Here is a 27874-nt window from a genome sequence, read left to right as displayed (position 1 = left end):
ACCACTAACTCTCAGCTCACTGACTTGTCACCACCAACTCCCGATTTGCCACCAAACTCTGTCCTTTATCCTCCTTTCCACTTACACTTAGGATGCAGAAGCAGCCCATTATAATAGACTCTAATCATACATGCCCAGAAACGTTCTGTATGTTATCTGAGAAATTCTAAAGATTAAAATTATCTTTCACCAAAGTATTTGTTCCCAAATTGGCTATGTTCAGCTATTCACAGAGAACACAATGGGTAGGAAATCTGTCAGAGGGTGTTCCCTGCAGCTCATCTAAAACAGTCTTATACCACAAATTCTGATAATCCCTTCCTTTGATCCCACACAATCTCCATTATAGCAGCTAACCTCAGTCAAACACAATTAATTATTCGTGACTTCATGAAAGGAAGGGACGAGGTCTTCTCATCTCTGTACCTCATGTGAGGCAGGCTTGATAAATGTTTGTTGAATTTTATCAGAAAGTAGTACAGAAATGCTTCACATTTTTTAAACAATCACCATACTTTCAAAAGATATGCACTCTTGAGTTGAACATGATGTTGATTATCTACTACTAATATATCTGAGCATGAACTATCAGCTAAGTCTTTCTAATCATATTAAAAAATAAAAAGGGAATTATACATGAGCCTACAAAGCACTTTATTATATTGATATTTCTAACTAATTCATTAATTATCTTAGGTCAAATTTTGTGTACATCTCAAAAATAAGAATACCATGTTTACTCACATTCCTCCCATCACATTGTTTTGGAATAAATGTCTTCTGTCAGGGCACCTGGGTGGCTCTGTCAGTTAAGCATCCGATTCTTAATTTCAGCTCAGGTCATGATCTCATGGTTTGTGAGATCAAGCCCCACTTGGGATTCTTTCCCTCCAACTCTCTTTCAAAATAAAATAAAAGTGAACTTAAAAAAAAAATAAAAAATAAATGCCTCGGGGAGCCTGGGTGGCTCAGTCGGTTAAGCGTCCAACTTCGGCTCAGGTCATGATCTCACGGTCCATGAGTTCGAGCCCCGCGTTGGGCTCTGTGCTTACAGCTCAGAGCCTGGAGCCTGTTTCAGATTCTGTGTCTCCCCCTCTCTCTGCCCCTCCCCTGTTCATGCTCTGTCTCTCTCTGTCTCAAAAATAAATGTTAAAAAATAAAAAATAAAAAATGCCTTACATTTAAACTTGAGAATTACATGAATAAACAGAATGATCTAAAAGAACTTCCCAGTAATTTCTGCCCCTACCCTCCAGTTTAATCTTTTATCTAACCAACATATTGAGCATAAATATCAACACCACATATGTAAGTCTCAAAGGTAAGTCTCAAAGGTAACAAGATGGGTTTTCCTCTAAAAACTCTACCTTTATAAAAGAAAGCCACACAAATGTGTAGACAAGCACCATCTAGTGGCAAAAAGAAGTACTCCAGATAAACAGTTAACACTGACAGATACAAATTAAGTTACATACCAAAATCTAAATCATGGACATTTGTTGTCCAGAACTCAATTTTGTAAAAATGTTTTAATAACCGTGTGATTAAAAGTAAGCCAGTTTTAAGATAAATGTTAAGACTAAATGTCATTAGGACAGTGTAGGTTCAGCTGTTTTTTAACATTCTTGAAAACCTCCTCACCTTGAAGTGGAAAGAAGTGAACTGACACCTGTATTGAACACCTGCTGTGCCATGCATTGGGCACATTTACATATGCTAATCTCATTTAGCCCCCACAACAACTCAGTAAAGAAGTTATTAAAATTCCCATTGTAGGGGCTCCTGGATGGCTTAGTCAATTAAGCGGTTAAGCATCCAACTCTTGATTTCCCCTCAGGTCATGATCTCATGGTTCCCTGATAGCCTGTTTAGGATTCTCTCTCTCTCTCTCTCTCTCTCTCTCTCTCTCTCTCTCTCTCTGTGCCCCTCACCCACTCACACGTGTGTGTGCTCTCTTTCTCTCTCTCAAAATAAATAAACTTAAAAAATTCCCATTGTACAAATAAGGAAACTGAACCTCAGATACTAAATAATTTAAATCATACGAACATTAGGTGATGGAGTCACCTCCCCATCTACTGCGCATCTATTACTGGGTCCTTGCAGAAGAATAAAGTACTACAATAGGCAAAGTGTATACAAACTGAGCACTTACTTTAGGTCATATATAACTGACTCCAACATGGACAAGAGATAATGTGCTGTTAGGTAACAGATAATTCCTCACACTTTGGGATTAATCAGACTGTTGGCTAAAAGGGGACAAAGCCCATCTTAGCCCTGAACATACCAAAGTGTATTAGAAAGATCACAGACTTTGGTATCAGGCCTAAGGACAAACCAGTATTAGCAAACTAGGGCCTCCTGTGCAACAGCAGAGCACAGTGCTGGGGCTGGGACACAAAGGTGTCCATGGGAGAAATGACTGGCTCTCACAGAGTCTACAGTCCTGCTCTTGAATAAGTCAGTCTAGTGAAAAAGAAGACAGACTAGTGGATCCTTTGGGCATACAGGGAGAGACTACCTAATCCACAACCTGATTAGGTTAAGACTAAATGTCATTAGTCCAAAAGTCATTAGTCCAACTCCAAAAAGGAGGAGTTTCTTAGAAAATTTTTAACTGGGTAAAGAAAGTCCTCTTCACAGAGAGGCCTTTACAAATTACTCATCTCAGCTTTCAAAATATTATTATTGGTCTCTCTCTCTCTCTCTCCCTCCCTCTCCCTCTCTCTCTCTCTCTCTCTCTCTCTCTCTCTCTCTCTCTCTCTCACACACACACACACGCACACGCACACACACACACTCACTCACTCACACATGCACACATACATGCAGCTAAAATGAATATGTGCAAACTGGTGTGTATATTCAAACTTCTACTTTCCAGAAGACATGCCTTTTTTAACAGGGTTCAATTCTTCAAGTCCTCAGATCTTCACGGATGTAGAGCACTATCATTTTAAGAATTGAAGGATTTAACAAATAGATGATGGTATAATGTAATGAAAGAGGGCAAGACTTTGAAGCCAGGCTTATTGAAATTCCAGGTCTGTAATAACTGATTAACAGATTATTTGGTTTTTTGTTTTGTTTTGTTTTGTTTTTAGTAAGAAGGGTGGAGAGGGGACAATCTTAAAGGTAAGTCCACCTCTTCTCTTTCTCTTTCTAAATAATTCATTTCTAAACTCATAGGGAGGGCCAAGCAAGGTAGATGATGAGATGGTAAGACACACAGTAAGGGCGGCAGCAGAGGCCCAGCACAAGGTAAAGGAGCATCTATGCAAAAGAGCAGCCCCACCTGAGGTGTCAGAGCCCAAGCAGGGTAAGAAGGGTGTAAGAACAGGTAGTGGCCCCATGTGCAGTGTCAGAGCTGAGTAGCGTGAGGAAGACCTCTCCTGGCAGAAGTGGGAAGGGATGCAGAGTTGCTGGTGTTGAAGCCCAGACGGGATGAACAGGGCCTCTGCAGAGGACTGCTCAGAATGTGGTTTCAACATCCAACTGTGTCAAAGCCACAGTGAGGTTAGAAGGGATATTAAGAGACACTGGTTACACACAGATATGTTGAGTAAAGAGTAAACATATTAAGAATAAAGGGACCCAGGTTTCTCACTGTCAGTGAAGCAATGAATGTGGAAAGGAGGAAAATTGAAATGAATCCTGGATTAGATTGGAATATGAGGCATCAAAGTGAACACATGATTTCAAGAGAGATACATAAGGAATAAGTAGATATAAAGAAATATACATGCATATAACAAATATACATATATATGCATATAAAGACATATATCACATACCCACACACACATATATATATACCCTTGCTCTGTCCTCTTGAGCAGACTGGGAACAGCAACACTCTAATAAGCAAATAGCATAATGCCCAGATGTTGGCTTCTAAATATTTTTCTCCACTAAAAGAAAAAGATTCTTAGAGAAATCACTGATTCCAAGGCTGTAGCAGGTAAAGCACAAGTTGTAACTGGACACCTTAGAAAGTAATGAAGCCCTCAACGAATGACAGGGACATGTCAAAAGAATATAGAAGCCAGCTTGAATGGGCTCACATAGGCCAAATCTAGAACGGTTTGAGCATCAAAATAATAATAGTAACAAATTATAGCCCACTGAACAAAACCAGAAACCAGGAATCCATACTGGTAGAAAGAAAGAAATTAATACATTAAAAGTCAGATAAAGAACTCCCATGGTTTCAAAGCACTTCTCCACAAAATACTAACTACGAAACAACTAAGAATAACTTTACAGTACTGAAACCTTGCAGACACCACCTTAGTCAAGTGACCAAAATGACCATCATCAGTAATGGGACAAATAAAAATCATGTACCACCTGAGAGGATGCAATGAGAAAAACACAGCATCACTACTGTGTTATTCCAGCCAAAGACACATACATAGCCTGAACTTAGTCATGAAGAACCATTGGGCAAATCCAAGTTGAAGGTCATACTACAAAATAATAGGCATGTGTTCATCAAAAGCATCCAGGTTATGAAAATCAAGGAAAGACTGAAGAACTATTCTAAAGAAGCCAAGAGAGACACAGCAACTAAATGCAATGCATGATTGCAAACTGCATCCTTTTGCTATAAAACACATTATAGGTACCACTGGAAAGACTTGAATAGGGTCTGATAACTACATAGTTACTGGTTATTGTTAATTGGTACTGTACCAATTTCTAATTAAACTGATTAATAATCAAAATCAATTAGGGGTGCCTGAGTGGCTCAGTCGGTTAAGCGTCTGACTTCTTCAGCTCAGGTCATGATCTCGTGGTTTGTGAGTTCGAGCCCTGCATCCAGCTCTGTGCTGATGGCTCAGAGCCTGGAGCCTGCTTTGGATTCTGTGTCTCTCCCTCTCTCCGCCCCTCCCATGCTCATGCTCTGTCTCTCTCTGTCTCTCAGTAATAAATAAACATTAAAAAAATTTTTTTTAATAATAATAATCAAAATCAATTAATTTTGATGGTCTTACTCTGGTTATGTAGGAGAATACCCTTGTTTGTAGGAAATGCTAAAGTAAAGTAAAGTAAAGGGAATTACATCAGCAATGTACTCTCCAACAATTCTAGAAGGGGAAACAAACAAACAAGTAATGGCTCCCTGGTGCTTGTAGCAGCATTATATTTTCAATTTATCTGTAAGTTTGAGATTATTTTTAAGTAAAAATTTTAGTTAAAAAAAACTGAATGAGGACTGTCAGAGGGGGCTCCATGTAGACCACCAGTTGTTCCTTGTGACCAACATCATCAAATAGAAGGGCTCGGCTTACAGATGACCATGTACTGAATGGGAGAAGACCTAGGACCCGGAGAGTCCAGGGGCTGACAGGCCTGGATGAACCATAATGTAGGAGTAAGACTGGCAGAAAAGGTCCAGCTCCTCAGAAAACATAGGACAAGGAGTTTACGGAGTCAATAGAATATATTGGTTATATGAGGCACTTTAGAATTTGGGTCATTTGGAACCACTTGGACTCAGGTAAACTAGAGGTATCCAACTTGCAGATGAGTCATCTGGCCTCCACGATCAGAAAAATGAGGAATTTTTAAGATAATTAAGAACATGAATAGGGGTACCTGGGTAGTTCAGTCGGTTGAGCATCCGGCTCTTGACTTCGGCTCAGGTCATGATCTCATGGCTTGTGAGTTCAAGCCCCATGTCAGGCTCTGTGATGGCAGTTATAAATTTATAAACTTCATTAAAAAAAGAATATGAGCATGGAAATGATGTTACATGAAGTAAAGTACACTCTGAGTACAGCATAGAATCAAGCTAGAAAGGTTCATTGGAGTTAATGGAAAAGGACCTAGAATATTAGGCTTAGATGTCTCTATTTTATTTGCTAGGCAACAGAAAAACATTAAAGGATTTGAAAGCAAAATTCCAGTATGCAGAATAGATTAGGAGAGATTAGAGGCAGGAAGATCAACTGGGAGATTACTGTAATAAGATAATAAAGGCTGAAATACAGGTAGAGGTAGAAATCGAAGAGAGATTCATGAGGCATTACAAATCTGACAGGATTTGCCAACTACCACATATAAAGGAAAAGATAGATAAAGATTATTATGTCTCTTGAAAATGGTGGAATCCTTAAGAAAAATGGAGCTCTGCTAGCAAGAAAAGAGAAAGAGCTAGTGATCTGTATCTCAATGAAAATATCTAATAGGCTGTTAAGAATGCAAACCCGGAAGTTGGGAGAGTCAGAAAAGAAATATACAGTTAACTCTCATCTAACGTAAAATCACCAAAGGGTACAGCCTAAGAAAAGAAAATTGTTGAAAACAGAACCTTGAGATAGACCTTTAAAAAAAAATGGTTCAAGGAGTCAGAGAAAAATGCCTTATGTTAGATATTTTTCCTTTGCTCCCCTCCATGTCTACTTCCTGTCTTTCCCACTCGGCCCTCTGGCTTCTGGTTGGATCAGCCAATAACAGACCCTTACAAGGGATTAAGAGAGTGAAAGGAGACTAGAGACAGGCATTTTTCCTAGTTGTCTGAGAATCATCTCAGGGTCACAAACTGGCCCTGTCTCTCTACTAAAGACCATGGCCCTTCTACAACTATCTCTCCAGGTTCCAGGAACTGCTGTTTCCCCTTGTCCCTTCAGACCTACATATGGTTATGGCTCCCTGCTACTTAGCACCAGTGTATTGTACTATTTTTTATTATTAATAAAATATCCTTTATTATTATCCTGCCCACATCTTCATAAATAATCCCTTAATTAAATTCCTCTCAATTAACAATTTGAGTGTCTGATCTGTTTCCTGCTAGGACCTTCACTGGCATAGTAACCTTATCTTCGCCAGCAATAATTATCTCCATAATATATATCAAAGCATTTAATTTCCCCCATTCAAAACTGCTTACACAAAGTTCTAGTCAACAGCCTTTTTTCTAGGATCCACTGGTCCATTCTACCTTTGGTCTCCTCTGTTGCCTTTCAAGATGCTGGATTCTAAGACATCAGAACTGGGATTCATCCTCACTAATCCTGTGGAAGCTGGTGCCTCCAGGGAAAAGGAGATCTGAAGACATCAGAAAAGCATACACTGCAGACCAGGAAGCAGCCTCTCCCTTCCCTGGCAAGAGACACATTGTTCCACATATACTGGCCCAGCCTTTGTGACCTATTGTTTCTCTCTTTGAAGACTGCCAATGGCCAGAAAGCCTACCTGTTTTACCAAAGGATGTGAGGCTGGCCAGAAGGAGCCAAGGAATGACTCAGCTAAGCTCTTGGCACCTTTCCCTGCTTACCTGATGGGATAAAATTTACTGATGCTGAAGAATGTAGCAAGTTGCCAACCACTAGCCTGTTAAAGAGAATCCTGGAATTGCCCAACCATCTACTGAAAGTGTGGCTTCAAGATTAAAGCCCCATTACTATTCAGGGTTTGGTGCCCCAGTCAGCTGCACTCCAGATTAAAATCACCTCTGTAAGACCAAGCCAAGCAGGCATGCTGGGCCTGACTTAGTAGCAGTGAAGACAATGGCACAAAGGAGTTTGGGGAAGGCGGGAAGAGAGATTCACTAAAACTAAGCCACTGAAAAGTAAAAGAATCACACAGAAAAGACCTGAACTTCTGAGTATTAAGTCATATAAGAATGTATTATTCCAGCAGGAAGAGATGTACCAAACCTGATGAGGTGGCTTTTCTCCCACCTGTAAAAGAAAGCTATTTCATATACTGTTGTAGAACAGACCCACTCTGGCAATACTAAGCCCTATCCAGTTCACGGAAACCAGCAATGTCTCAATGACTGCTAAATAGGCATATACAATTGGAAATGGACATTAAAATAACAGTATATCACTTGGTACCTGTCAAACTAGCAAAAATATTGAAGTCGGTAACCTCAAGATTTGGTGACAATGTTGAAAAACAGAAGCTTGCACACAGGACTGGTAGAGTATATAATGGAATAACCAATGTGGTAAATTAATCATTGATCATAATTCTTCACATCCTCCTTGTTTTGAAATTATGATCCACATCTTTGCCAGATGACTTTGTAGTATCACCCACTAGAATTAGCAGAGTATATTTCCCCTCCCGCAGAGATGTTGGGCTTGGCCATGTGCCTTGCTCTGGCCAACAGAAAACGAACAGAAGTGGCAATGAGCCAGTTCTAGGTATCGTCCACATGAGGTTTCACATACTTCTACTTGTCTTTCTTTTGCTCTTGCCAGTTCCCATGAGAATGGGTAGCTGTTTGTATAAAAGTCTGAGAAAAATGGAACAGATCTGAACCCAACCTTAACCCAACCTGCAGCCAACAGACTAGAGCCCAGAGTCTGGAATCAGGAATCTGGCCTCACTCATTGCAGTTGCAACACTCACAAATCAATGGGGAAAAATAATTACTATTCCAAACCATTAAGTTTTAAAGTATTTGTCTGTTTGTTTCTATTTTGTTTTATGTAGCATTACTGCAGCAATCTCTGACTGCTACAACCATCTATAAAGTGATATGGCAATATCCAATAAAGTTAGAGATGTTCACATGGCTGAGAAATAGATGCTTCCGAGTATACGCCCTAAAGCAGAGGTTCTCAGCCCAATTATATTTAACATCTCCTTTTTATAAACAAATAATGTTAAACACCCTTTTTCTACCCCATAAGAAACCTAGCTGAAGCTGTGCTTGCAGGACTCTGGGAGTGAATATCTCCTTAAATTCTTCACCTACGCACCTCATTTGCCTCATCCCAGGCCCAACCCTATTTTAAATAGTCCAATTGTATTCAGAATGCAAAGTTTTCATGACTTCAGTAGAAGATTTAATGAAATAGACAGATATTTGTACTCTTACAAAGTATCACCAAGAACGCAAAATCTACTGATACAGGCTGATGCAAATGTGTTGTATTAGTAACTCAGACACTACAGACAATATTGCTACTGGAGTTATGAGTTTCCAAAATGATGAACAATTCTTGGTGAAGCTCTGAACAAAGTAGTCTTTAGTCTATTTACATGGTAATTTGAATTCTTAAAATCAATAGCATATACTATACCTATTAAAAAGTATTTTAGGATGACATCTGGAATGAACAAATAATTATAAACAGATTTTTTGCCTGTATGAATACCTGTGGGATATATTTAAAAATTATGTAGGATACAGGAAAACATATACATTGTGGGTCACCAAGAATCCTTGTCCTCATCCTTTCAATGCCAATCATTGTGATAACTAAAATTGTCCCCCACAAATTTCTACATTTTCCCTACTGGGTACTATTACCATTGATAATCCCTTCCCTGGGGAAATCAGACACAAGTGCAAAGAGGTTTATGCAGCATTCACTGTCCATTTGTAATGAAATGTAGATGCCACAGTACATTCACACAATGGAATACTACACAATTAAAATAAATGAACTATGGCTACAACATGTAAAACTTTCACCAGCATATGTCAAATAACAGAAACAAGTTACTGAAAGGTATGTGCTGTACCCTTATTACTACCTTATTACTACTTTATTCATGTCAATATTTTAAACTTGCAAAAAATTACTATGTATTGTTTATGAATACATTAAATAAAAGGAAATAATACCAACTTCAGGAATATGTTTACCAATAGAGAGGAAAGGGGGGGTAAGGGATATGGTACAGCTTTACCTGTACAGGTAAGCGTTAATTTAAAAAGAGAGAGAGAGAGAGAGAGAGAGAGAGAGATGGGGCAGGAAATATACGAGATGAGCCAGGAGCATCTTGCAGCACTATAAAGTAAGGAAGTGCTTAAAAAGAAAAACCATAATGGAGGCACCTGAGTGGCTCAGTTGGTTAAGCGTCAGACTTCAGCTCAGGTCATGTCTTGCATTTCAAGCCATGCATTGGACTCTGTGCTGGAGCCTGCTTCAGATTCTGTATCTCCTTCTCTCTGCCCCTCCCCCGCTCACATTCTTGTCTCTCTGTCAAAAATAAATACACAGTAAAAAAATAAATAAAAATTTTTAAAAAATTTTAAAAACCATAATGAAGAATGTATGTCAAAGGGACCCAGGAGTCATCTGAAAGAGCTCCCAGGGCACCTGGGTGGTTCAGTCAGTTAAACATCTGACTCTTGGTTTCAGCTCAGGTCATGATTTCATGGCTTTGTGGGTTTGAGCCCTGCTTTAGGCTCTGTGCTGACAGCTCAGGGCCTGGAGCCTGCTTCAGATTCTGTGTCTCCCTCTCTCTCTGCCCCTCTCCCGCTCATGCTCTCTCTCTGTCAAAAATAAATAAACATTAAAAAAGTTTATATATATACGTATATATATATGTATGAGCCCATACTAATGAAATAAACAGGAACAGATAAATCTCCTATGAGAACCATTCCAACTCTGCGTGTAAATACTCTACCCTCAAGGTGGGTAAGAGATTGATTATACAAACAGGCAGTGACCAGACCACATATAAAAATGGAACTCTGATCCAGAACTCACAACACCAGTCCTGAAAGCCAAACCACAACTTCTGTAGTAATCAGCCCAGTCAGGACTTAACCAATAAATGACAGTTTCTCTAATTTTTTGTCCCCATTTCAAATTTAGGATCAACCTGAAAAAAACCTAAATATGCTCCCCTAAACCAACAACAGAGTATGTTCTGCTTAGAGTTAGCCTTCTTCAGCTTCCCCGTCCCAAAAGCCTCCAGTTAGGGCCTACCTGAAGCCTTCCTTTTTTTTCTGCTGCAAAGCTTTCTTACTTAGTTGCTTGCCTTCCAGTCCCTGCCAAAAGCAAGTGAGGGTGGCTGTAGCAAGCTCTGAAGTAATAGCCTTTACTTGTTCTCATTTGTATGGTCCTTGTTTATTTCCATAAGGGGAAGCAAAACTCTTCAATCTTTAATTGTGGGCTGCGCAAAGTGACTTCCATTCTAAGAGGACAGTATTTGGGGATGGAGGTGGGCGGGAGGGAGACTCACTTTACAGTGTAGAACTTGACAAACACTACCTCAGCCAGCTGATCAAGGTCAACATCAACACTGATAAGTCAAACTGATAGTATGTACCCTTGATATGTATAAAAATGGCACTATACGTCTGTGGTCTTCCTCCCCAAAACCCATAATACCAGAAAGATCATGAGAAAAATACCAAAAAATTTCAACTAATGGATAGTCTACAAAACACCTAACCAGTACCCTCAAAACTGTCAAGGTCATCGAAAACAATAAAAGTATGAAAAATTGTCACAGCCAAGAGGAGTCTAAAGAGACAGGACTGCCAAATGTAGTAAGTATGGTATTCTGAATGGGATCCTGGACCATAAAAGGACATTTGGTAAAAACTAAGGAAATGTGAATAAACTCTGCACTTCAGTTAATAAGGATATATCAAGATTGTTCATTAATTGCTACAAATGTACCACACTAATGTACATTAACAATAGAAACTGGGTGTGAGGTATATAGGAAGTCTCTACACAAAGTAATTTTTCTTGTAAATCTAAAAGTGTTCCATAAAATACAGTTTATATAGTTTATACTAAAAAGAGAAAGGAAAAGCAATATGAATACTTATGGCAAAATGTTCCTATCCTTTTCCATACAGGTAAAATGCATCAGAATCAGAACTTTTTCAATTTTTTTAATTCTTCACAATGAACTCCAATTTAACCTCAACAGATTCTCACTCTTCCTTTTTCATCCTTCAGCCACATTTGCAGTGTCCTGAAGGCACCAAGTTCTGAAGGCACTTTGTTAATGCAGTTCCATTAGCCTCAGGGATTCCTAGAGCAAGGTCTAACTCAGTAACTTCCACCATGAATTTAAAGCTTTCTCATCCCTTGGTGTTTGGTATTGATTTGCTCCTTTGGGCTCTGCACATTTTACTTTGGATTACAGTTGATTGTATGCCTGTTTCTCTTTCCCTCTCTGCACCAAGGACCTTGAAGACAGGAACCATGTCTTATTCACATTTCTATTCTCCACACCTACCCCACTCTTCAATCTTCTTGTTGGCTAGTCAATGACAAAAAGAGATTCCTATAAAGCTAAGTATTAATGGAATTCACATATCAAGAGCATATTTTGAGTGAAATATAATATTTTATTGAGATAAATGCAACAAAGTAATGTAATCCACCAATAAGGTACTGTCTTAATGTCTAAATGTTTTTATATCTCCTTTTGTTTTTGCAGGTATTCTAAACATAAGAATATACATTAAAAAGGCATTTATGTTCTACTTCTAAGTCATGTTTATTCCTAGAGAGTAAGCTAGACATGAAACAATGGGTGGTCATAATGTTCAAGACACAGTAGGGAAAAGCCCATCTGATACCCTCACTGTTACACAACTCTGTTTCCCTGGTTAGTCCCAGTCTGCTAATCACTACACATACTAGTATCATTTAAGTTTTCCCTTTAGACTGGGCCATAATAAATCTCTGTTCTCTCTTAACAGTTTCGATGCAAGCTTTGAATTTAGATCCCCTCCCACTTAAACAGTAACATGTTGTTTGCCTTATATTTTTTAAGTATCTTACTTGTTTTCTCCATCACATATATTCCCATGGTTAAAACTAAAAGTGCTCATTTTAAGATTCACAGTTCTTTTAACTGTCTTTTAAAATCCAGCAGAAATAGTTACAGTATTTTCTGTAGCTAAGCAAAAAACAAAAACAAAAACAAAAAAAACCCAAAATACACAACCTGTAAAAACTGAACATTTTTATGAATACTTCTATAACCAAAACTAATATCTGTATATCTTTGTTGAAACTTAATTGTCAGTGCTTCTGTACTTCCCTCTAAGAATTTAATTGTTCCAATAATGTAAAGAAAGAAAAAGTTTATTTTTAGGATAATGCCTTTCTCCAACAAATTAGATTTTCTATAAAATTGTATATATTACATTTTCACAGTTTTACTGAGTGATAATGATGATGCATATATAACTTTTGGCTTAGATAAAAAATAATTGAGAAGCAAGTTTCTAATATTTAAATATTATAATTTAGCTTCTTGCACTTCATCTCTCAAATGTAAGGGTGCAGTTTAAAATATTCTCTTTGTTAGCAGAGCCAAATAAGCTAAGAAAAACTTTCTCTAAACCACAATCTCAAGTATTCTATTAAAGCCTGAACTGAGAAAAGTATAATTTATTTTTGTTTTATTTTTTCTTTGTCTTGTTTTATTTTAAATAAAAGATACCAATGACAGAGGATGGGAATTGCCCACCAGCACAAACCAGATCACACCAGTTCTTAGTATGTGCCATTATAGGAATATAAATGTATATCCTGGAAAGGACACCAATGGAGTCAAGTGAATATAATAAACACCCCAAGAGCATCATTTTATTAGTTCTATTAGTAATGCTCAATAAACAGTACCTAGCAAATAAAGGAAAAGATCAATTTGGTAGAAAAGTAAATTTCATTCTCTCATTCTCTTAAAGAGACTACAAACTGGAAAAGCTTAACAGAGAGAACTATACTCTACCTATTGCAAAACAAATAACAATTTACAATGGTATTACAACAGACTTCTTAACAAAACAAAAAATCCTCTAACTGTAGATCACACATAAATCTAGACCCAAACTGCTTATAGAGCTACTTCTTTTTTTAAGACTTTTATGCCTCGGAGTGTTTCAAATGTTTGTGTTATTTTAAATTGTTAAGCGTTTTATACAAAAAAATAACAAATAGTGCTTGCTCACTGACCTAAGAGATCCTTTAAAGCCCTCTACAGTTTTCTCAAATGTTCAAAAAGGTTGACCTTAACCAACATCCTTTGTTAGATCTGTTAAGTCAATTTACGAAACAAAGTTAGGGTACTCCATAAAGTATGCCCATAGCTAGCACACTTTCAGTTTCCTAAAATTCAGAGAAAAAAATTCTTTCTCAGATAAATGTTGCCTTATTTTGCTGAGAAATTTAGTAGCGGGAATTTAACAGTGATTCCTCTGACCACAGCCACAGCTAATATGAAAGACTGCTGGGGCTAATGGAGCCTGTCAGTTTCTTATTTTAGCACAATAGGTACTGCAGGAATGTCCGCTATATTTGAATGACTGGTAACAGTAACACAGGAGCAACTAAGCTACTCCACTGTAACATCAAAAAATAATTTCATTACATATTCTCTCTCTTCTGGGAAAGTAAAAACCTTTTATAGATATCTTTACAATGACATCTCAAATACAATGAGGATGCTAGAAGATATTGCTTCATATTTACAACAAACAGATGTTCAGTCCTGTGTAGTTAAAAACAACCCAATAGGGGCGCCTGGGTGCTCAGTCAGTTGAGCGTCCAACTTCGGCTCAGGTCATGATCTCGCAGTCTCTGAGTTCGAGCCCTGCGTCGGGCTCTGTGCTGACAGCTCAGAGCCTGGAGCCTGCTTCAGATTCTGTGTCTCCCTCTCTCTCTCTGCCCCTCCCCTGCTCATGCTCTGTTTCTCTCTTTGTCAAAAATAAATAAACACCAAAAAAATTTTTAAAAAAAACAACAATAAACCATAACCCTGCTTAGTGCAATTCTTAGACATTCTTTACAGGAATAAATGACCAGGATAAATGAGATCCCATTATATATTTTAACCTGCCATTTCCCTGTGAGAGACAAAGCCTATAGAATACAAACTTCTAGAGAAACAACCTACTACAATGCCTTGGATTTAAATAGTTTAAAGTCTACAAAGCATTTTCTCATTCAATTAATTTATCATCTCATATGAAGTTGCACTCCAGTCAAGGAACCAATTCCATCACAAGGCTGGTAAACCAAAGGCGAATAATCTCAGCCATAGAGACTCATGCCATGATCTCAGCCATGACCCATATTCATACAATGCCCAGACTACTAGAGTCTATTTAGCAAGTACAAATACTCCTTAAGTTGTACTACTTGTCCAGTTCTACACTTGCTGTCAATCCCATTCCAGCCCCATGTCCAGTCACTGAGCATCATCTGACTAGTCACGTTTACACCAGACTATTTCTCCTTCTCCGTAGTGTTTTCCAGCTCTGAATTTGCCCATTAGTTCCACCTAGGGCAAACACCTCCTCTGATTCACAAGAACACTCTTTTTTCCTCCCTTGTCTTTGAGCTTTTGCCCCAGTTATCTCAGCAGAATCCCCTATCTCTCTGAGTTTCAGTTATGAGCTAAATAATAAACCCAGCCTTGAATGGTGAGTGTCAGCAACAGCCCTGTGAACCAAGGGAAAGAAAAACCTTATGTGGTGAAGTGAAATAAGAAAAGTACCACCACTGCCATTAATCTTGGGAAGCCTTAAAAATACTCATGCATTCACCTTTTCACATATTATCACTGAGTGATGACCATGTGATGGAAATACAAAGATGAAAAAGTCATAACCCCTGCTCTCAGAAGAACCCAGTAAAGGTTAATTCCTCATCCCTTCCTAGTTCACATCAATAGATTCACATTCAATCCTATTTTTAAGATGTGACTTTACCATGCATGGCCCTTGCTCATAAGGAGCAAAATATACCTGGAAGCATTAGTGAACCTGGCAATATATTAGAGGACGATAATTGTTCAGCACAGAAAACAAGTGCAGAAACTGGGAGGAATATAACTGACATGAGATCATAGATCCAAATAATAACTGACAGGAATAATACTTCAATCTACAGGCACCTGCCTCTCCTCTCCAAATGAATGAATAAACAAACCAGTGGATGAATGAATTAACTAATGAATAAACACAGTCAGAGTCCACAAAATGGACTAACAACCAGGTATACAACATATGGTTGCTAATATTATTTATGCTCAGGGCTCAGTGCTAAAGGTTATCTCATTTAGGGTTCAAAATAAATCTAAGAAATAGAGATTATCCTCCTCATCTTGTAAATGAGAAGAGTCTTAATTTGACCAATGATACCCAGCAGATGGCAAACTGGGATTTGAACTCAAATCTTCTAAATTCAATGCTCCTTTCATCTCATCATAGCTGGCATTTCTTTCTTTCATCAGATAGTACTTTACAGAGAAAAAAATATTACAATGAAATTGGCAATAAAGCACATTTCTTAAATGCTAAAACTATTTTCATTCTGGCTTCTCATATAAACTTAGAAATGCTTCTATAGTTAGTGGGAAGAATATGCAAATACATGAATTAAAACTTGTGCTTAAGTATTTCTAATCACTTCAAATTCTGCTTCTGTGTGTTTCATAATGCCTGACAATAATGCTATGAAAGCCTTCCCAACCAAATCTTTCTTCTTTTACCCTGCCCTTCCCTATATATAAGAACTTTTTCCATGTTAGTAGAATCCCAAGCTCCTTCCTTACAGATAATATGAGGTACCTAACTCTGCAAATCCCATGTTTGAAGTTTCAGGTCATATTAGGCAAACTGGCTCCCAATGCGATCAATTTTTTTACTCTTAATATTCTTTATATTAAACTTACTTTACAATATGGACCAAAAGGATAGCTTTCCTTATAGTCTACCCCTAAAGAATGGATCAAAACATATAAATATTTTGGAACATCAGTCAAAATTTCAGGGTAGACTTTATCACTTAGAGTCAGTAAACACAATTCTCAATCTCATAAGAAATGACTAAATGATAATCTTATGATTATTATTCTAAATTCTTCATCAGATATATTGTTTATATCTGTTTTGAGCAATTCTTTAGCTGTCATTTCTTTCTGGAATTTCTTTTGAGAAGAATTCTCCCGTTTCATCATTTTGTCTAGTTTTCCGTCCCTTATGTGTTTTCATAGCTTGTTATGTGTCCTGCACCTGCAAGCACTACTATATTAAAGAAGGGTCATACACTGTCCAGGGCCTGGCCCTTCAGGAGGTGTTTTTTGGAGTGTGTTACATGCTTTCTGTTGTTGTGACTCTGGTTGCTTTATCTCCCTACTCGTAGTGGTGGTTTGGACCCTCCACCAGGTGTGCTTTGATTTGTTCGTTGAAGTAACTCAGGAAAAAACGAAATAAAATTTAAAAAAAGAAAGAAATGAATACTGACAGATTTGAAAGCCATTCCCAAAAAACAGTGCTACTGCTGAGTCACCACAACCAAATGACATAGTTTTCCATTCAACAAAACATACTAAGCCCTAGGCCCTAAACAGTCACTGTTCAAGATCCTGGGGATAGGCAGTAAGACAAAATAAGACCCTTACTCCCATGGTGTTTACAGTCACTTGCGGGAAAACAATGAGAAGGCAAAAAAAAAAGAATACAAAGGACGGGGCACCTGGGTGGCTCAGTTGGTTAAGCAACTGACTCCGGCTCAGGTCATGATCTCACGGTTCATGGGTTTGAGCCCCGCGTCAGGCTCTGTACTGACAGGTCGGAGCCTGGAGCCTGCTTCGGATTCTGTGTCTCCTTCTCTCTCTGTTCCTCCCCTGCTTCTTCTCTGTCTCTCAAAATAAATAAACGTTTAAAAAAAAAAGAAAAAAGAATACAAAGGACCAGAGAACATCACCAGAAACATCAACTCTACAGGTAACTCAATGGCACTAAATTCGTATCTTTCAATAATCACTCTGAATGTGAATGGACTAAATGCTCCAATCAAAAGATACTGGGTATCAGAATGGATAAAAAACAAGATCCATCTATTTGCTGCCTTTTAGAGACTAATTTTAGATACTAGCAAACTGAATTCAACAGTACCTTAAAAGAATTATTCACTATGATCAAGTGGGATTTATTTCTGGGCTGCAGGGATTGTTCAACATTTGCAAATCAATCAATGTGATACACCACATTAATAAAGGAAAGGATAATCATATGATCCTTTCAATAGATGCAGAAAAAACATTTAACAAAATACTCCATACTTTCTTGATAAAAACCCTCAAGAAAGTATGGATAGAAGGAATATACCTCAATATCATAAAAGCCATGTAGGAAAGGCCCACAGCTAACATCATCCTCAATGGGGAAAAACTGAAAGCTTTCCCCCTAAGGTCAGGAACACAACAGGGATGTCCAGTCTCACCACTGTTGTTCAATATAGTACTAGGAAGTCCTAGCCTCAGCAATCAGACAACAGAAAGAAATAGACATGATATTCTACATGGAAAACCTGAAAGACTCCACCAAAATACTGCTAGAACTGATATGTGAATACAGCAAAGGTGCAGGATATAAAATCAATGTACAGAAATCAATTGCATTTCTATACACAAATAATGAAAGAGCAGAAAGAGAAATCAAGGAACTGATCCCACTTACAACTGCACCAAAAACCATAAGATACCTAATAATAAACCTAAGCAAAAAGGTAAAAGATCTGTATGCTGAAAACTACAGAAAGCTTATGAAAGAAACTGAAGAAGACACAAAGAAATGGAAAAATATTCCATGCCCATGGATTGGAAGAACAAATATTGTTAACATGTCTATATTATCCAAAGCAACCTACACATTCAATGCAATCCCTATCAAAATAACACCAACATTCTTCACAGAGCTAGAATAAACAATCCTAAAAATGGAACCAGAAAAGACCCTGAATAGCCAAAGTAACACTGAACAAGAAAACCAAAGCTGGAAGCATCACAATTCCAGACTTTAAACTGTATTACAAAGCCGTAATCACCAAGACAGTATGGTACTGGCACAAAAACAGATACATAGATCAATGGAACAGAATACAGAACCCAGAAATGGACCCACAAATGCATGGCCAACTAATCTTCAACAAAGCAGGAAAAGAGTACCCAATGGAAAAAAGACAGTTTTTTTCGGCAAATGGTGCTGGGAAAACTGGACAACGACATGCAGAAGAATGAACCTGGACCACTTTCTTACATCATACACAAAAAGAAACCCAAAATGGATGAAAGACATAAATGTGAGACAGGAAACCATCAAAATCCTACAGGAGAAAACAGGAAACAACCTCTTTGACCTCAGCCACAGCAACTTCTTACTAGACATGTCTCTGGAGGCAAGAAAAATAAAAACAAAAATGAACTATTGGGACTTCATCAAGACAAAAAGCTCCTGCACAGCAAAGAAAACAATCAACAAAACTAAAAGGCAACTGATGGAATGTGAGAAGATATTTGCAAACGACATATTAGATAAAGGGTTAGTATCCAAAATCTATAAAGAACTTATCAAATTCAACACCCAAAAAAACAATAATCCAGTGAATAAATGGGCAAAAAACATGAATAGGGACTTTTCCAAAGAAGAGATCCAGATGGCTAACAGACACATGAAAAGATGTTCAACATCACTCACCATCAGGGAAATACAAATCAAAACCACAATGAGATACCACCTCACACTTGTCAGAATGGCTAACATTAACAACTTAGGAAACAACAGATGTTGGCAAGGATGCAGAGAAAGGGGAACCCTTTTGCACTGTTGGTGGGAAAGCAAACCGGTACAGCCACTCTGGAAAACAGTATGGAGGTTCCTCGAAAAGTTAAAAAATAGAACTACCCTATGACCCAGCAATTGCACTACTAGGTATCTATCCAAAGGATACAAAAATGCTGATTCAAAGGGGCACATGCCCCTCAATGTTTATAGCAAAGCTAATCAATAATAACCAAATTACAGAATGAGCCCTAATGTCCATTGACTGATGAATGGATAAAGAAGATGTGGTATATATACGCAGAATACTACCCAGCAATCAAAAACAATGAAATCTTGCCATTTGCAACAACATGGATGGAACTAGAGTGTATTATGTTAAGTGAAATAAGTCAGTCAGAGGAAAATAAATATATGATTTCACTCATGTGTAATTTAAGAAACACAACAGATGAACTTAGGGGAAGGGAATAAAAAAATAGGATAAAAATGGAGGCAAACCATAAGAGACTCTTAAATACAGAGAACAGAGGGTTGATGGAAGGGAGGTGGTGGCGGGGGGGATGAGCATTAAGGAGGGCATTTATTGGGATGAGCACTGGGTGTTACATGTAAGTGATGAATCACTGGGTTCTACTCTTGAAACCAATACTACACTGTATGTTAACTAACTTGAATTTAAATAATTTTTTAAAAGAATGCATAAATAAACAGATAAGAACTATAGCGAACAGTGCTAACTGCTATGCAGAGAATTCAAATACAGTGATATGACAGTAACTGGATGGTCATTTTAGATTGGGTCATCAGGAAAACCTCTCAAAAGAAGTGAATTTTAGCAGAGATGTGAATAGTTAAGACTATTGTACAAAAATCAAGTAGGAAAGCATTCTGGGGGGGAGGGCACAGCTAGTGCAAAAGCCATAAGGCAGGAATAAGCAAGTATGCTGAAGAATAAAGAAAAAAAATCACAACATGTCTTAGAAGGGAGTGATCTCAAGAAAGAGTGGTAGAAGTTCAGAAAGGAAGAGTAGGAACGGGTCAGATCATCCAACTTTGTAAGCCGGCAGAATATATTTGGACTTTACTTTCAGTGAGATGGAAAGCCTTTGAAGGAAGCTGCATAGTATCTGAAGTTGTATACAGCAGGATTTAGAGTTCAAACCAGAAAAAATATATTCACTAAATATATATGTTCACATATATTAAGTCCATGTATTTGCTTGTTTCTACACTCTATACTCAATGAAATTTATCCCAAGACACTGCAAAAGAATCCTAGAGCTAGAAAGAATCTTAAAGAATATAAAACTATCACTTAAAGAATATAAAAACATTTGTTCAACCAATGGCTCGGTTGCTTAAGCATCCGAATCTTGATTTCAGCTCAGGTCATGATGTCACAATTTGTGAGATCAAGCCCTGAGTCAGGCTCTGCACCGACAGTGTGAGCCTGCTTGGGATTCTCTCTCTCTCCCTCTTTCTGCCCCTTACCCCCTCTCTCTCTGTCTCAAAATAAATAAAAAACATTTTAAAAAATCTTTTTTTTTTTTTAATGTTTTTATTTATTTTTGAGACAGAGAGAGACCGAGCATGAGCAGGGGAGGGGCAGAGAGAGGGGGAGACACAGAATCTGAAGCGGGCTCCAGGCTCCGAGCCGTCAGCACAGAGCCAGACGCGGGGCTCGAACTCAAGAAGTGTGAGATCATGACCTGAGCTGAAGTCAGACGCCCAACCGACTGAGCCACCCAGGCGCCCCTAAAAAATCTTTTTAAAATAAGTATCATTTATATTTCTTCATTAATGGCTGAGAGAAATGTCTCCAAAATAAGTAAGGACAACTAAAATGTCTGGGATATATCCTAAACTCAAAGCTGACATTAATTAGAAAATTATCCTTTCATGTGTTCATGAACTGGACCACCATGAATCACACGCATATGACCAATCACAGAATTTAAGTTTTTGTGTCAACCTCTGACCTGGATCTGAAGCTAAAAATTTAAGTAAGGCACATACCCACTAACGTGTTTAATCAATTTAATCATTCCAATCCCAACCCACTGGGTACACCACAACCTGGAAATTCATTCATCCAATGAATGGTAAGGAACTACTCCTATGTGCAAGAAATTATACTGGAAAACAAAGAATTAGAATCCCAAAACAATAATTCATGCAAGGTAAAATCTGCCAACATGCCTCTCAGATAACAGCACTTCAGCTGAAAGGATCATCTGGCAGCAGGCAAGCTGGTCCTGAAGGATGAGTAGGATTTACAGATGGGGAGAACATTTTAGACAACAGGCACAGTAGGGGTAAAAGACCTACATTAACTGCAAGCAGCCTTTGAGACCAGAAATCTAGAGTATTAATTACATTTAGAGCAACTATTTCCAATATGAAAATACTCAAAACTGAGTTATACCTACATGATATTTATGTTTCATCTCAGCTCAGTAATACAAGAGTTTTGCATCTGTATTTACCACCTTAATTAACACCAAAAAAAAAAAAAAAAGTGTTATAATATAAACAAACTTAAGCCTAGGTCAGACTATTACATTTGTTTTCTAAAAGGAATTAAATAGGATTTCAAAAGCCTTTGAAAACTTGCTTTTCAGGAAACATAAAAAGAAATGGAAAATCACATATGCTGCCTGGTGCAAAACTTGCAAAGGTGCCCTTTTTAAGAAACGATGTTAACATGCAAAGTGTTTTAAATTCAGCATCCAAAATTTCAGAACACAGAGTAGATGAGAAAGTGCTATCAACATTGCAGTATAAAGTTGTGCTACTTTTTAAAGACTAATCTATTCCACTGTTTCTCTTGAATAATACCCTACATGACTGCTCCTATCAACAATTAATTTTCTGCCCTTTTGGAAAAACCATTATGTTAATATATTAATTCACCTGAAAACTGACAAGCAATAACATAATTTGGAGTTTTTAAAAATCATGTTAAAAGTTCATTCTATTTTCAGTAAATCATAGGAAACTGTTTTAACATTCTCCTAGCCAACTCAAGGGCAGAGCATCAAAAAAAATCAATTATCAAAGCTAACCAATGTGTGCTATTTCTAATATGTTTGTATTCTCCCTTATCTTTCTTAAAATTCATTTTTCATTGCAAGATCTCATTGCCAATGTGATGTTTTCCCTATGTGGAATTCTCTGAACTTTATCCTTAAATGGCACAGGTAGGCTCAATGCAGTGAAGGTCAAGTAAACCCACATGGTAGTAGTAAGGAAGTAGAACAATGGAACTCGGGCACACCATAAAAAGAACCTTAAAGGTATTTTTACTTGGAAAACCATACATGATAGAAAAGCAACAAAGGTATCAGTGTTCATTAAAGTCTTTTTCTTTCATTGTTTTAAATTCCACATGATTCACAGCTGAATCTGACCTTGGAAGGACTACTTTCTGCATCCCCAACTCAGAACCACAGAATTCTCTTCATGCTCCAAAGTTCAGTCCAAGAAAAGCTCCCACTGCCTTGCCCTGCTTCACTTTGCATTACGGAAAGTTTTTCCCATGTGGGAAACTGCTAATTTTGCCTGAGTTTTACAAACTTGTAGATCTTCCCCATGATAGCACCTGTCACAATGTCCTATGCACTGGAGGCATTCAAGAAATTTTTTTAAAGAGCAAATCAGACAAAGCACATTTATCAAAAAACAGATCAAATGAGGTCAGAAATATTAAAGTTGTCATTGGTAATCAATCTATTAAGAACATGCCAAGCAGATATCCAAAACAACTCCGGAACATTTTTACCAGATTCCACAAAGTACAGAGTTGGGGCTGTGTCATGGAAGCCCTGGGCTCCTGGCTGCCTCACCAGTCTGCCCAACTGGGATGATGTCTTCACCATCCCTGAGGAAGGAGGCCTGTGCTACCCACAGCTCCCTAAAGGCAGCTCTAGCCTCAGTGGCAACCGCAGGGATACTCGCCTTCACCGCCACAGGAAGAGCAAGCACCAGGACTTAGGAACAGAAAAATGAGTCCCATTAGAATCCACTAGCTCTCCCTGCAAGGACAATGTCCCCATTTTCCTCATCTTCTCACAAAAATAGCAGAGAGGTAGTTGTCTCTATATGCTTCTCCTTTTACCTTCCTTTATGACTAAAATGTGCATAAAACCACACTGAAAACAGAAGTCCAGCATCACTACAGAAAACAGCCTCAGGCTCCCTCCATCATATATCTGATGAGATCCAGCCCTGAAGGCCTGTACGTCTTCACATTTTCTATCGCTTACAAGCCCAAAAGAGCAACAACCCTTTACAAATTACCAAAGGTATTTGTAGACATGCCAGATTTACAGTTGCTGGGAGAAGATCTAACTACAGTATTTTCTCCCTTAAAAACTACATCGTTTCCCAATAGGTATTCTGCTTCTTGCCTGTTCTGCACAGAGGATTGATAAATGGCACTTATGGGCACATGCACACAAATACACACACGGATGATTATTTAATCTACTTTTTAAAAAATGTGGTATGCAAATGTGTGTTCCAAAACACAAATCTTAAAGTTGTATTAAATAGGAAATGTTCACATTTTTTTAAATCCTGCAATAAATTTCTGGGAAGACAAAAAATCAAATTTATCAAGAAATACAGGATTTCCTTACCACATATATTCAAATAACTTCTCAAAATTACAGGGCTTTGGGACTAGAGGTATCCTGGAGATGTATTCGCCTAAAACAAGGAAGATGTATTGTGACAATCAGCAACTCTAAATGAAAAATAGCCAGAAAGCCATGGTCTTTGAGATGACTAAATCCAAAGGCTGAGCAAAAGTTATTAAAAACGGCAGGATGATTCTAGGGTGCAGGATCCTGTCTCCCAGGGTCACTATGAAACAAATATAAGTATGAACATGAGTTCAAGTTACAGTTATCAAAGTGCCTGAGGTTTAGAATTTAAAAGCACAAGTATCTAACAAAATGAGTAGATTATCTCAAACGTTCTAAAAACTGTTTCAGTGCAGTTAACAACACACAGGAAAATGCATTACCAGACCTGGACTCCAACAGTATGTAAATATATCCATTACATACATATTCTGGGCTGTAAGGATTCTCCAAAGTACTGTGAAACGAAACTAAACCAAACTAACTAACTAAATAATAAAAACCTATCTATCTTTAGTCCCACAACTATTTCCAGACTTCGAAAAGGACCGTAACCCTTCCTTCAAAATATATTTTGTGTTTCTGAATTGTCCCTGGAGTGTTTCTGTCGGTGTGGATTTTCTTTGTGGCTGTTTTTTAAGGATTCAGTCGGCTGGCTGCCAATTTATTAAGGTCCTGTTCTAATCACCTTCACTTACGACCGTGGGTATGAGACATGCGGGACTCACTTCCTTAGCATGCGGAGCTGGATCAAAGATTCGGGACAGGCTAGTTACCAGAGCCTAAGGCAGGCGGGGAGAGGGTACAGAGAAGGGTAGAGAGCACTTAAAACCATCACGAATTCGATTTCCCGTCTCTCCTTGTCCCTCTGACATTCCGTTTGGTAACCCGACACGTCATCCATACCCCTAACAAGGTATCCCTCTCCCCTTCTAAGTCACAGCGACCCCGCCCCGCCCCTCAACGCCGGGGGCTCAAATTCGGACCCCCAAGGGCGCAGCCCAGACAGTCGAGCCCCCGGGTCCCGGCTCGGCTCCTGCTGAGGGCCTTCAGAGCTGGGCACCCCCGGCAGCACCCCCACGGAGGCGCCCTCCGCCGGCCGAGTGCCGGCGCCTGGGGAGAGACGCCCGGCGCGACTACACTTCGGGTGTTCGGCACCCTCGGCAGAGAGAGGCAGTGAGGAAAGGCACGGTCTAACTCCGAGGGGAACCTCGGGGTCCGCGCGCAGACACCCGAGGGGGCGTCCGCGGGAACGCCCTCGCTCCCGACTCCCATCCTCTCTGTCGCCTGCAGACGAGCACCCGGCAGGGCGGCCGGATCAGGTCGCGGTGCCGACGCCGCCTGCCGGGCCCGCCTCGCGGCGTGTGCGCGGCGCGGCTCCACCTCCGCGGGGCCGAAAAGGCCGCCGGCCGCCCCCTCACGCTCCTCGGACCCCGCCGCCGGGCCCGGCCACCTGAGGCGCCGCGTCCTCGGCGGGTGGCCGCGGGCGTCCGGTGCGCGGGCCCTGGCGCGTCCCCGAGCGCGCGCCCGGCCTCCCGCCCCCGCCAGCCGCGGCCCCGCGCGAGTTGCACTAACTTTCCGGGGCGGGGGAGGGGCGAGCGCCGCGGGCCCGACTGCCCCGGCCTTACCTGTGCTCAAGTTGTCGTTGATTTTCAAGGGCACACGCAGGATGTAGACCAGGAAGAGCACGATGAAGAACCACACGGTCCAGAGATAAGTCCAAGACCAAACTATGCAGGACTTGAGCTGCTCCAGAAAGCCCGTGCCCGCTTCAGCCATTTTTCAGCGCTGCTCTCTGCTGCCGCGGCTCTCGGTGTCTGCCGGGATGATTCACCGGCCCGGAGGCGCCGCTCGCGCCGCCGCCGCCGCCGCCGCCGTGGCCCGGCGCCCCCGGAGCCCGCCCGCCGCCCGGGACGCGGGCGCGGCGGGAAATCGCGCGGGCCACGGACGCGCCTACCTTTCCTTTTCCAGCCTTATTGCTAACTCTCTGAAGGCCCCTACATGTGGCTTTCGTGGAGGGATCACGTGGCCCCTGCCCCCTCACGTTCTGATGCCATTTATATTTATTGTGCTAATATTTAGAAAGACAGGCCAACTGGGGCGCGGAGGGGAACTCTTAATAATGATAACTCACATATGTTGAGGGTTTACTATATGACAGGCACTGTTCCAAGCTCTGTAGGATCTCATTTAACCCCTTCAACAGTCCCCATTCTGTAGACAGGGAAACCGAGGCACAAAGCGATCTAGTAGTTTACCCTAAACTCGAGCCAAAATTAAGTTGCAGTGTGATGAATGCCACACATCGACCCATAGAGGTCTTAAACTCTACACTCCACTCCTTGTTTTCAAAATTCAGACTCAGAGGGATGAATAAACTCAGGGCAGTTGGGAAAAGATAGATGTGCTCCCGTCACTGGTTAGTAGGCTGGAAAATAAATCACGCTGTTAAGCAAGATTTCCGTTGCACACGCTATTTACCTTTGTTTTGTCTTCCTTGGAGCAGCACAGGGGTTTTCCAAAGAAATCTTAACAAGAAGAATGTTTATCCTCTAATGGGGGGGGGGGGGGGGGGGGAGGTTCACAGTTCAAACAACTCTCAGCCTGTTTTTAATATAAACAATTTTCTGGGATAATTTTGGCTTGTTCTAAATGGGCTAGTTTGAGTAAGATTATTATAAATGTTTTTGTCTGGACTGAATAAAATGTTGCCTTTACCAAATGAAAGTTGAAAGTCTATTTCTGTCCATAAATAATTTCAGTTTCTGTGCATTAGATAGTAATAGAGTAATTGCAGGTTATCCAATCTACAGCCAAGACATGTTTAGAATTCTGAGTATTCAGCAGAATATTTTATGATAAATTTTGCTTTGCCTAGTTGTAGTTTTCTCTATAATAAAACAAGCTTCTTTAACTTCTTGCATACAGGATGTATTTATGGCATAATACATAATAGAACTACTCTCACATTTTCACTAATTCCAGTAGAAATAAGCAACATGAGTACATGAACCACCTATTTTATGTTATGAGAAGTAACCACCAGATTCTCTACAGAATTGCCTACTTGCTTTAAATGAGCGTCCTGGGGCCTTGCTTTTTGCTGTCAGTGAACCTCAAGGAAAGGATATAAATATGACTCAGATGAGCCACAGTTTTCTGATGAGCCACAGTTTTCTGATTATCTACTAGGCCCTCCTGAAGGATCAGCCTGTCTTATTCATTATTGCCTCTCCCTAGTGTTCGGCCAGGAATGGGGGTTGGAGTTGGAGACATGTCTTTGTGCTTGGACACAAGAGTAAGACAGCACGATCCCTTGGGAAGTGTGGCTGCTTCAGTGTGGCTGAAATGCAGGCTCTCCATGGAACGGTGTAGAGAGAGAAAGTTGAAGAAGATCTGATTTTGCAGAGCCTTGTAGAAACACAAAGGTGTTTACTGTCATTTGGCATCACACACACCCACAAATCCAAATGATCAATTCAGAGATGTATGTAGGTGTACATTAAAGAACTATTTAAGACAGCAGAATTGACAGGCCTTGGTGACTGGTAGGATAGGCAGGATAACAATAAAGGTAAAGGGTGGCTCTTTTGAGCAGAACCATTCACGAAATAACAACAACCCAGATGTGTCTAGCCTCCTCTTGACTATCTCCCAGTGGAATGGCTCACAGTCACCCCAAGCTTATCACATCCAAACTCACCTCCAACTGCTCCTCCTTCTAGAGTTTTGTCACAGAATGAGCACCACCCTTCCAGCTCCCCAATTCAGAAATTTGAGGATCACCCCCAACCCCAGAAGGCACGGGAGTCCCTCTCACCTCCTTTCCCCTCCACATTTAATTGGGCATCAAGGGCTGTTCCCGATCTGTCACTTCTCTCTATTCCCCCGCAATAGCCTTTAGTCTCATAACCTG

The 27874-nt window shown here is 39.7% G+C and overlaps 1 protein-coding gene across 8 annotated transcripts in view; it reads right to left on the bottom strand.

Moving 5' to 3' along the window:
- Positions 1–25816, bottom strand: part of ST7 (suppression of tumorigenicity 7) — a 248100-nt gene extending 222284 nt beyond the window's left edge. For 4 of the 8 annotated variants that reach the window (XM_042922747.1, XM_042922752.1, XM_042922842.1 and 1 more), the window contains exon 1: positions 25587–25816. In XM_042922747.1, the coding sequence (XP_042778681.1) occupies positions 25587–25737 (151 nt within the window). In that variant the 5' untranslated portion in view covers positions 25738–25816. The remainder of the gene's footprint in view (positions 1–25586) is intronic. The other 4 variants (XM_042922767.1, XM_042922776.1, XM_042922757.1 and 1 more) reach the window with 2 other exon arrangements.
- Positions 25817–27874: the final 2058 nt, after the last annotated feature.

This window comes from Panthera leo, chromosome A2, assembly GCF_018350215.1.
Source record: "Panthera leo isolate Ple1 chromosome A2, P.leo_Ple1_pat1.1, whole genome shotgun sequence".
In the NCBI taxonomy this organism is placed as follows: Eukaryota; Metazoa; Chordata; class Mammalia; order Carnivora; family Felidae; genus Panthera; species Panthera leo.
Note: the sequence above shows the minus strand (reverse complement) of the source record. Positions and strands in the feature narration are given on the sequence as shown.